The sequence below is a fragment of the Apteryx rowi genome, unplaced genomic scaffold (assembly GCF_003343035.1).
Source record: "Apteryx rowi isolate R43461 unplaced genomic scaffold, aptRow1 scaffold_35, whole genome shotgun sequence".
Taxonomy (NCBI): domain Eukaryota; kingdom Metazoa; phylum Chordata; class Aves; order Apterygiformes; family Apterygidae; genus Apteryx; species Apteryx rowi.
The window spans coordinates 1,715,851-1,727,854 of NW_020449974.1; the positions used below are offsets into that span (position 1 = coordinate 1,715,851).

The 12,004-nt window shown below is 45.5% G+C and overlaps 1 protein-coding gene and 1 long non-coding RNA gene across 3 annotated transcripts in view; one reads left to right on the forward strand and one right to left on the reverse strand.

Moving 5' to 3' along the window:
- Positions 1-223: 223 nt before the first annotated feature.
- LOC112969446 lies at positions 224-11,448 on the reverse strand. The gene is made up of 3 exons (XR_003254721.1): positions 10,948-11,448; positions 9,522-9,680; positions 224-353 (listed from the first exon to the last, which is right to left on the reverse strand). It is a non-coding gene; the product is annotated as an uncharacterized LOC112969446 (long non-coding RNA).
- A 388-nt stretch (positions 11,449-11,836) lies between these two features.
- The window catches only part of DDRGK1 (DDRGK domain containing 1), a 42,216-nt gene continuing 42,048 nt past the window's right edge, over positions 11,837-12,004 (forward strand). For both annotated transcript variants that reach the window (XM_026072706.1, XM_026072707.1), the window contains exon 1: positions 11,837-11,962. In XM_026072706.1, the coding sequence (XP_025928491.1) occupies positions 11,875-11,962 (88 nt within the window). In that variant the 5' untranslated portion in view covers positions 11,837-11,874. The remainder of the gene's footprint in view (positions 11,963-12,004) is intronic.

Below are 12,004 nucleotides of genomic sequence, written 5' to 3' on the forward strand. Positions count from 1 at the left end.
TATCACATGCTAAGGCTGAACAGCATCTGGTTAGTGGAGAATCTGAGTTTCCTCCACTTGATAAAGATTCTGAGACTTAATCACTACTGGTGCAAGTTCATCTACGGTCACCAAGGGCAGTACGTGAACGGCATCCTTGCTGGCTGCTGGATCTTCAGTATCAGCTTCTAAATCCCTTACCTTCAGTACAACAAAACAGCAGAGAAGATAAGTAACAAGACCATTGTGTGCTCAGCTACTACAAGTTCTTTGGGGAGCTTCATCATGAAGTTCACCACCCATGCATCCATCAGCTTGGATCTCGTCTTCATCATCCCTGTGATAGTCCTGAATGGCTTTATCATTGACCTCCTCTGGAAGCAAAGAAGAAAGATTAGTGCTGCCTCAACTACTGAGAGCACCTGGAATAAGCACATGGCTCAGGCAACCAAGATCTTGCTCTTGCTGCTCTTCATTTACATTGTCTGCTGGCTCTCCAACGACATAGTCAGGACTGCTATTGTTTCAGGACATCTCAAGACCAACTTTAAGAACAGCATCCTCTGTGGTCTCCATGGAGTGCTGTCCTTTATCTACTATTCATCCAGTTCCTATGTCATTGTGTTTGGCTACGGGAAAGTCAGAAAATACCTCACTGAAGCCTGCTGGTGCCTGAGATGTGAAAAACCTACCATCGTTCAGAGTGTGGAGTTGTAACCTCCCAAAACCGTTTGGGGGTTCTCCAACTTTCCAGACAGAACAGTGTGCCTTCTATGACAGACTTCTTCAGGCATTTAAAATAAACCCCTGCCAGCTTTCTGGAAAAGTCTCTTGGATCATGCTTAAAATTCAGGAGGTTCCCATCCTTCTTCTTGCACCTTATGGTAACATTCACTGTGCGGAAGTGTCAACCAGATGAGGGAACTAATCAGAAAATAGATCTCCTAGACATCAAACAATGGATTCACCACAGAGATGTGTCACAGAAAATACCCTGCAGAAAGCTTATTCCAAAAGGCAAAGCAGCAGGTAAACATTTGCCTTCAGCTGGATGAAAGCAAATGGAAATACTCTCATCATCACCAGTCAGTGACAGCGCATAATAAACAAGAGATCAAGTACACACATGCCCTTAAGGATTCGATACTTTTTAAAACTATGACAGGAAAAGTAGGTACTCCTTAGTATTGTCATTGGCAGGCAAGTGTTTCCACTTCCACAATAGCTCATTGAGAAAGAAAACAAGTAACAAAAAAAAACTCTGAAAGCCTAGCTATTATATGAACATGTGCTAGCATCATAACTGTTACAAATTCTGGAAGAAAATACTGCAAGATTGTCTTTCCAGATCTTGATTTTGTAAGGGTGAGAATATGACCAGTCAACAAAGTTACACTTCAGAAGTTAATGGCTGCCAGCACAAACATTTCTTTCTCAACAAAACAGAAATCATGAAGCTGCAATGCCAGGGGTACTTTTTCTTGTGTCAGATCATTCCATATAAAATAGAGCTGAGTAAAAAAAGTAAAAACAAAACTCCAAACCCTCATGTATCCTTCTCTTCTGGACTCCGAGGAGGGGTTCAGAAAGAAAAAAGGGAAAACTTCATGTGTCATTCTTTTTTTGTTTCCATTATTATTTAGATTTGACTGATGTGATTGCAAATGATCAAATGTCAGCTAACACGTTGAAAGACAGTGTCTTTCTCCTAGCCCTGCCTAAAAGCTTCTTTCTGCCATTGTGCTCCCCCTCAGAGGGGGCAATAGCTGCAACACAAAAATAAACCTGTACAATTTAATCTTTCCTTGGGTCTTTGGGGTCTCATTTCATCGGTCTTCTATACCAGTCCTGCCAAACACTTGTATATAGGCACCTTTGCATCTGTTGGTAAACAACCCAATTCACTTTCATTGATCAGATAATCTCTCTTATTTTTGGCTCATGTAGGGCTAAACTGCTGCAAGAGAAGTTCACAAGACTTCAAAATCTCCTGCTCCAAACCTGAGCCCTTCACACCAACCCTTTCTTAAACTCCGAAATTGCCTTCTAACTGGTATACAGCTTCAAGATGTAACCTCTGAAATCCCCCCTGTACGCACATAGACATTAACCTATTAAGAAGCTATTTGGGCCTGTGCAATTGGATGATTATATTAACAATTAAGTCTTGTACAATCTTAGTTCCAAGCCTATGGGTCTGGGCTTTTCAATGTTATAAGTGAGGGGCCATTTTTGAGTGTTTCTCTGGTGTAACAGCCTGCCCGCAACCCAGAGAGGATGCTAAGTGCCTGGGGCATATGAAGAGATGCTCAAAAAGGGACGGGCTATGCAGAAATGGCCCCAAAGGCTGAACATGGCTTGGGGACTGGCAACAGGACCCCATCTTTCTAAAAGCCAACATGCTGTCTTCCATGGATGGTAGTGTCTCAAATGAAGGACCACCCTTAGGTATGTTTCCAGGTCCATTCTTCACAAAAAGTCAGTGTTGCCCTGTGTAATTCCCATTCAAGAGTGGAAGCTCCCAGCTCCTTCAGCAAAGATCTTTCTTTCCTTAACCATGTGGCTTTTGTGGCAAAACCCATCTTAATCTAGCCCAGAACCTAGCCTCATACACTACTTTTTCTCTAGCTGTTTGGTTTCAGCTTGCAGATGAAATCCAGCATGTCCCTCTTGTGGGGTTACTGGTTTTGCCTCTCATTCCAAGGGATCCAGGTCTCTTTTTTTTCCTTTAGGGTCTGCAGCCCAAAGCAAAGAGTATTTCAGAACACCTCAGTCTCTGCTGGAGACAGACCCCTGCAAAAGGGCTTTTGTGCCTGCTCTTGAGGGATGAAGCGTGCCTCGTTTCCCTGCCCTTGTTTTGGAGACTCCAGGCTTTCTACCCTCTGGGGCTAGGACAGAAGTCCATGAGCTCTCTGATGTCACCACAGACTAGCTCAGAAAACCTGGGCCTCTGCTGAGCAGGGAATGATTTCTTGAAGGATTAGATGTCAATATCAAGAGGCTCACTGGAAGGAATCCAGCATCTACATACTGTTTAGCATTCAACCTGCAGGTTACCATGCCCCCAACAACCCTGCCTAGCACCCTTCATAACAATGCATACTGCGCATGTAAAACGCACAGAGGCAGCAAAATATTCCTGGTAGCCCCTGTCAAAGGCCAAGTACCAGTCCTGCTCTCTTCCCACCTACCCATGGGATGCAAGCTGCCTTATCCTGGCTGTCCTCTGCAGCCCACGGCCCTGTGTAAACCCCAACAACTTGCCCCTACAACCCACTCTGGGTCTCTGGGTCTATATCACCAAAAATCAAAATGTTCTAGAGAGTGATAGAAGTTTTCCTGATTTTTACTGCAAGTTCCCTTCCAGGAATGGAAAGAGGGCGATACTTGGAGAAAAAGGGAAGAAGAGAATTGATTTTTGCTGCAAAGCCTTCTGCACAGCTCTTAAAATGATCCCTGGAAATGTGCCATGCTGGCTGTTGAAGAAAGCAAGGCACTAGATTATGTGTCTCTTGAGCCTAATCCAGTTTGACAATCCTTATGCTCTTACATTCCCCCATTTATCCACAGATCAGGTAAAACAGAGAAAGCTGCTGCGTTCATTTTCCCCACACTGCCCAATTAATACTAGCTAGGAGCACCACTTGTTGGAGAGAGACGGCAATTCAGTTGAGACATGTAAAACATGAGATGAAGGCAGAAGCAGCAAGCTCCCGGTAACTCCCGATCCTGCTGGACCCTTGCTAAGTGCTTTGGTTTTAGGGATTATTTTATTTAAATAAAGACACTCCCTGTCTTCTCCTGCTCTCCTCCAACTCCCTCCAGCAAAATAATCTATTTGGATTAGCTCCAGGGAGATGAAAGTAGCCTTCAGGCTCTAAGAGTTATCTATGAACTACATGCAATTCAAGTTGAAAAGCAAATATTCCACATTGGTAATGCAGTTTGCTCAGCTCTTGGCCAGCCGTCAGCAAGGAGCTGCTGAAAATGAACAGTGTTATTTCAAAGCCAGATAAGGAGACTGCACATACTCTGTTCAAGCTGATCTATTATTATGAATGTAATTCCTTGTGTTTTATTTCATGGACGTTTGTGGAATGACAGAAAAATTTACATTGCAATGGACCTCTGGAAGTGCATAGTCCAACCCATCACTCACAGTTCAAAGTTCCAACTTCAAAGTTAGCTCAGGTTGCCCATAGCCTTACGCAGCTGAGTTTTGAATATCTCCAAGGAAGGCAATTCCCCCAACTCTCTGGGCCTGTGGTCTGGTGTTTCTCTATCCTTACAGTGAATTCTTTTTTCGTTATATCTCCTTGGAATTTCCCTTGCTGTAGCTTGTGCCTGTTGCTTCTTGTCCTTTTATTGTACACCTCTGAGGAGTCATCTCTGCCTTCTCTGTTTTCAGCAGTACGTTTATATAGTGCTAAGTACAAGGCAAGTCCTCATCTGGCCACATCATTCATATTTGAGACAGAAAGAAAGACAGAAGCATGAAGAAGTGCAGAGAAGGCTGGCATTACCAGGGCAGGAAGCAAGAAGACCTGGGCTTCTTCAGCCTCACCGAAGAAGTCTGAAACGGAGACCTCAAGCAGACAATCACTACACTGTTGGGTTGAGTTTAATTTCTGTGCAGCTCCAACTTCTGAGGCTGCCAGTTGCCCTGAAGCTGACAGACCTAGTTTGGCCCCCAGTTTGGGGGCCTATATCTGGAAGGTGGTGATGCCAGATCACCTTACAGCTCAGTTTTTCCAATATTTTCTAAGGCTGTTGTTCCACAGACACTTATTTTGGTGATAAAAAGATTATCAGAAGCCAAGATCAGTTCCCTGTCCCATTTCACCATGTGGTCACACACACAGAGGGACAGCACAGGTGAAAGGATGGTGAGAAACGCAGGAACAAGCCTTTAGAGGAGGGCAGGCTTTGCCCCAGAGACAGAATCTGGGAGAACCGCAGTTTAGCCTCTAGCCAAGACCAAGTAAAAATGGCTTCTCATGTGTTATAACCAGGATGGGAAATTCAGGCTATGACTCAACCTGTTAACGCTGAAACTGAGATGTTAAATGGTGAGCAACATTCACATTAAGTGGAATTTGCAATCCAGCTAAACGCACTTGATTTAAGTAACTTGGCTAGAAAAACATACTTTCGTAGCTAAAGTCTTAACTCAAGCAGCAATCACATTAAATTTGCAAATTCCCATCAGTCCCTGGAGACAACCTAACAGTGCTATCACTGCATTACAGCAACTGCACCCCATTCAGCATGGTTACACACAGTAAAGGTCAGGGCAGGTTGTCAGTCTTTTCTTTTTACCCCCATGCAGCAAAGAAACTAAACCGCATTTTGACAGCTCTGGTTTTCTTTTTTCTTCATGCTGGTGGATATGCTGAGGTAAAAGAACAGTTTTTTATAATTTCCATCCCTGTGCTGGAGGGCCTGACCATCAAGCTCTTGGTCGTTTCTCGCGTGTTGTCAGCTGAGTCACAGACTTTGTTGCCCATTTATTTCAAATGGAGATGACTGCCCTGAGAACAAGATAGCTTTTGTAATTAAATGGGTTTTAATGAAAACAAGTGAAGGGACAGATGAAATTAAACTGGGGCTGCAGTGACAGACTTCTTAACTAATGCCTTCTAAAGTGGTTACAATTTACATTTTGAAAAGATACAGGAAGCTCATTAAGGCTTTAGACAAACAGCCCGGTAGGCCAGACTGAAGAGAGAAAGGCTGTGCAATTGTAGCAGCACTATACGAAAAAGATATCCAGAATGATAGCAGCTACCGGCCGTTAATAACGCCGCTATTTATATAACAGGTGTCCTCCCCAGTACTTTGTGAAGAAGGTCAATATTTTTATCTCTGACTTTCAACTACAAAACCCCAGGCACAGAAAAGTAACCTGTCCAATGCTAGGACTAAACTCAGATTAGCTACACAACGCTAGTCAAGAATAACACAGCAAAATGGTTTTCAGAAGAAAATGCAGGTCTAGAAGAACCAGTCCGTTTTCTGGAAATGCCTCCTTTTCCAAGAAACCTTGATTAGGAACCACCTTGTATAATTTATAGTCAAAAGAGATGAAGAAAACAATGCAGATAAAGTTTTAGAAAGACACTCACATACACAGATGCAGTCACAGCCACCTGGACTAGACCAGGCGGGCAGTTAGCACATTAATTGGGGACAGTCCCTGCATGATATCAGACAAGGCTAAGGAACAGGACATACAAATACATATATTTTGCAGGGTTTCACTGTTCATCAAAGAGTCTTTGAAAGGTTTTGGTTTTGCCTCGGCACCCATCAGGAAATTTCTGTGAATCACTTCTCACCCACACTGTTCTTGCATCCTAACCCAGCACCCTGTCTGCTGGTCTCCACTATGTGGGGCTGAGTCATTCCTAAATCACCACCACCTCTGTGGCTATGCRGGAGGAAAGCATCTGAATATCAGTCTTAGGGATTTCACTCCTGCAATATTTTTCCTTTAATCCCCCATTAGCACAGCAGTCTCCACCTCCAAATACTCCTGAAGACCTGCTCAAGGAAATCTTTACCCTCACTGGATTTCTCTTAGATTTATAGCTCTGCTGGCATTATTTGTTTCAGATCTTCCCTCAGCTTTTAAGGCCAAAGGGGCCACCGCTATTTTATAGCTTATAACTGTGATCACCTGAATTCCTCAGGGTAAAGAAAGATAAGGGTGAAATAAACATGATATCCTACCTAGATGGGTCTCTCAGAAAACTTCCAACAGTGCTCTGTTCAGCCTAACCATGGCAGGACCACAAAGTTTTGCTTGGATTTAGCAGCAACCAGAACATACTGGGTGCAAACAGAAGAGAAATCCAAGGTTGCAGTTCTGCTCTGGAGGCAGAGCCCTGCCAAATTGACCCCTGAGCATAGTATCTTCAGTAACTCCAGAACAAGAGATTAGTGCAGCAGAACCTAGTTTTCCTTTGTCTTGTTTTCGCACACAGCTTCCAAAACTTTGCAGTTTCGCTATCAAGAACTAAGACTCTGCCCTGATGGAGTATACCTGTTACTTTTTTTAAAAAATTTTCTGTTTAACATAAATATAAAAGTTAGGCAACTCTAAATCATGTTATTTCTCTTGAAATAACAAGATCAAGTACAACAGTGAGAACAGACAAGCACAGGGTCTCAGCAGACCAAGACAGGTCTACAAGCCCAGAGGGTGAGAGCTTTTTCAACTCACAGGGGAGCTGAGGCTCTTTATAGGTTTTGGGGAGGTGCTGAGCAATCGCATGGTGCACACATGACAGGAGTTCACCTCTGCATGTAAGGTTGTGAGCCCACTGTCCTGGAACTAGAAAATTCAGCCCCAGTTCTTTACATTTATGCAACAACTCTGGCACAGTGGACACATCCCAGAGTCTGATCCTGTAACTCACTGAGTGCTTCCTGGAAGGTGCTGAATACCTTTTGCACCTACTGGCACAAAGGAGTGGGTCCAGAAACACTTCTGTTCATTAGCACATTTATAGACCAGTATTTGGGGGAATAAAAGGGGTCCACATCCAAGTGGCAGGGAGCAGGTACACACAGCACTTGCCTTATTCCACCCTGTAAATCTATTTTACTACAGGAAGGTTACATCTATAGTGTAAATTCAGACATGCCCAAGCACTGGAAGCTAAATATCCCTGTGGGTAATTTATTAGAAAGTTCCCTGGAATTAACTTGGGCCATGCCAATTCACATTTTCCTAGATAATTCCCAGCATGGCTCAGCACACAAAACAGTCCAAGAACAACTCCCAACAGGCAGTTTGCATTCAGCCACCCTCTTCTGGAAGGCAAGACAGTTTACAAGCATGGAAGAGGGCTGTTTTGTGCCAGTTGGCCACAGGGCCCAGGATTCATTTAGTTCCTGGATGCACTTAGTTTATTAGCACAGATGAAGCTGAATTGCCTCTACTTAGAGTCTCATTACCGGACATCAATACATGGCGCCACTGTACACTTACTGAATCACACACTCTGGGACTGCACTGCCAGCTGGATTAATGGACATTGCTATTACAGCAAAGCGGTGATCACTCACTCAAGTACATAATTCCTATATACAATGAGGTTTTTTTTCCTGGGAAAATGTGCTATTTGACTTTTGTCAAAATAAAGAATAATTTGAAAGGCCATGTATTTACCCACAAAAACGCCTGTATCAGGATCAGACACTGCTCCCCAGTGAGCTGGGGGAATCACTTGAGTTTGCAAGTTCTGAACGACTACGATTCCACTGTAGTGCAATATTTGCAAGACCGAGTGGGATGAGTTATTCTCCAACACGTGGTCCTTTAATTCAATAACACCTACTTCTCATCACAACACTCAAGTAACCCTATCATGTCACACACACTTCCCCAGTTTCTTGGTAGCAAGTCAACTCAAAATCCCTTGAAATCTACTTGGTTAATTAAAGAAACCAGAGGGAGTTTTCCAGATCTAAATTAGGAAAAATATAAAAAGACATCTGAGAAATATAGCCCAAGGGATGTAAAATATTAAAAGATATGTCATGTTTCTAAAGAAGATCCAGGTATCATAACCAAACTGAACTGAGCATCCAATACTCTGTCATTTGTCATCTCTAGATTTTAAGCTGTTTCTACATGGCATAATGGTGACACCTACAGGGAAAACTAATCTTCTACCTCTGCAACCTAGAGAGGGTCGGATGACATTACATCATTAAAGTTATCTCAATGACATTATTAAAAGTTGCAGGGACTGTGCAGGCAAATAAAATACATACCACTTGCACAAATAAGAACCGGCTGCACACTAAAGTCATTAGTTGGATGATGACAAAACAGGATCAGAGAGCTATCAGCTCTCTCTACATCTGCCATAGCGGTGCTACCAAGCAAAGCACAAGCAACCACAAAGTTAAGCAAACAAAAAAACCCTTAAAATTATAGCAATAATGATTCTYTCTGGAGACACCTTTCCAGCTCTTGCTTGGTGTATGCCAATGTGTGCCTACAGGACAAGGCTAATGTGCACTCAGACTGCCACGAGACATCCAGGACTGAGTTATACCGAGAATACCTTCAAACGCAGGCAGGCTCGGGAGAACACAACTCCCCATAGTTTCCCACTCCTTCAGCAATGAGCTCAGTGCAAGATGAAGCATGCTCCAAAACCTCACACTTAGTCTGTGTCCGCTTACTGCTTTTTCAGTAGTGTTTCAGTACTGACTTGAAAAGCTAACAGGTACTTGATGCAGGACTACAGACAGCAAAGGTCATTCAAACATCAAATTTAAGAGTCCATTTGGTAGGATGTTTAGGATGATCTCTAATCAGAGTTAGTAAAAAAAAAAAAAAAGGTGAAATATTTGAAAGATAAAATAACCAAAAACATTGTTTTTAACCACCGGATCAGCCACCATTTTTCAAATCTGAAGCCAAAAATGTGAAGAAACAGACATTTTTCATTCATATAGGTTTTATTTTTAAAACCACCTCGACCATTACACACGATACGAAATAACCGTTGTCTGAAACATACCTTGATTCAACGACGAGGAAAGTTTCAGTTCATACTTTTTCTAATTCTGTACAGGGGCGATTTTCCTTGTTACTTCAACAACCTTGTTGTTTCTGGTAACTTTCCAAAAGTTACCAATGGGCATGTCCTTTCTGACCACAAGGTGAGTAATAAACTAACCTGGCAAGACAGAAACAGAATACGGACAATAAAGTTTGAGCAAAGCATGAACAAAGGGGTATTGTCACTGTTTCTCAAAATGACCTTTGAAAGATTAATAAAGCATTTGACGTACAGCTCAGTTACTTTTTGAGACCCTCCCACTGTGTCACTGGTTCTACACTGCTAAAATTTACCAAATTTCTCTGTAGAAGCTGGTTGTTCTGTGGCAGACACATCTGAATTTGTCTCGGGTTCACGATGTTCTGTACACAGACAGCCACGCAGTCCACAGCAATAACTAATTAGCCTAAACATTTGATTATGTCTAGATGTCCAATTAGTCCAAAACACTGTAGCACAACATATTTAAAACTTTGAATGCTTCTCAAGTCTTCTGCAATGATTAAACCAAGTAAATCCACAAGCCTGATGGGGAAGCCACTTTCACAGCTGCTTGTAGAGCAAAGGGTATGTTGAATGCAATATATTCTTCAATTTCCATTTTTATTAAAACATTTCACTGCAAAAAAGTTCCCCCAAACAATCCTTTAAACAGCCACACTAAAGGGATCTCCAAAGCAAGAAAGGGCTAGATCAGTCAGAACATTATAACCACAGAACAAGTCAAAACCAGTAAAAACTAAAATACTTTTCTCTTCTCTCACACAAGGACTGGGGCTGAGCCCAACAAACGGTTTCAGATCTAGCAGTGGGCAGCCACCCAAACCGGGGGGGGGGGGGGGGGGGGAGAGGGGGGAGTTGTTCTCCACCCCCAGCTGCAAGTTCTTGCAAGCATCTTTTGTGCTGATACTTGCTCTAATCTGGCTTAAAAAAAAAAAAGGCAAATAAAAATGATGACTTCCCTGCTCTGGCTCATTGCACAGTCACAGAGCATTTCTATCAGCAAAAGGGAAGTCATAGGAGGCAGATCCTCCATTTGGCCAGACACCAGCATTAGATCAGCTTGAAGCAATTATCGATCTACAGCTGAGGGCTGCCTACCTTGCACTGGCTCTGAATAAACCAAGGCAGCTTGTGAACCTGATTAAAAAAATACCAGTTTTCTCTGGGCAGGTTTTTGTTATTTCTCCCAAATTCAGCCAGCTTACTACCTTAGCTGACTAGTGCCCAAAGCCAGCTCAAGGTCAGCATGGGGAAGGGGTTTTCCTATTTCACCGATGACAAACTTAATTCAGCTCAGGCCACATCGGGAAGTCATGCCTCCAGCTTCCTCAAGTGCCGCAGAGCCAGGCTAAAACTTTGGCTTGACCAGATGTCCACATACCATTGACTTAGAGGTAGAAGGTATAAATTACTCAGGGCTGTAATTTAAGCTTAGTTTTCACAGCCGCCTCGACAACAGATGTGCTGATGACCCCGGAGCGTCTCTGGGGGCGAGAGGCGAGCGGGCTCGCGGCGCACCTAAGAGGTAGAGGTTCACACGTAGGTAGAAGCTCACAGGAGGGGGCTCGGTGACACGAGAGGACTCGCCGCCGTGCGTGGGCCGCGCTGCTGTAAACACGCGCCCGCAGCCTGCGTTAGCGGTGAAGGGAAACAGCGCAGCACAGCCCCCGCCACGCTCAGCGAGCCCACCACGGTATTTAAGAGCGATTTTGCCTCTTGGCTTTTTTTTTTTTTTTTTAAACTTCCACTTCGGGGAGGAGAAGCAGCTCGGACACGTCTCCCGCGTTAGTGATTTGAATTTCCTCGTGGTCTCGGGGCTCTCAGGGCCTCCCCGTGCCGGCCGGACCAGCACCGGCTACGAACAACCCCCACAGCACCTCACGCTGAAGCGGCGGCCGTTAACAGCCGTTATTAACCGCCGCACGCAGCGCCCACGTGACCACCCCCCCCCGGCCTCGCGCGCGGGCTGCCCGCCGCGCCGCCTGCCGCCTCCTCCCCGCCGCCGCCACCCGCCGCGCCGCCCGCGGGGCTGCCGCTGAGGCGACGCCGCCCGCCGCGCTGCCCCGCCGCCTGCCGCCGCGCCCGCCGCCTCCGCCTGGGCCGGGCTTTACGGGCGCCGCGCTTCAGGCAGCGCGCGGGGCAGCCCAGGCGCGGGGGCCTGGCGGCGCGGGGAGGGGCCGGCGGCGGAGCGGCGCGTACCAAGTGCCGCCCCCTCCCTCCTTCTCCCCCCCCCGCGGGCCGGTGTGGTGGGGGCGGGGGCGGGGCCGGGCGGCGCTGAGGGCGGGCGGCCGGGCGGGAAGGAGGGAGGATGGACGCGGCGCTGCTCGCGCTGGCCGCCGCGCTCCTCGCCGTCCTGCTCTTCTTCGCCAGCCGCCTCCGGGGCCAGGCGAGGGCAGGTGGGTCGCGGGCCGGCCGGCCAGCCCTCCCCCTCGGTCCCC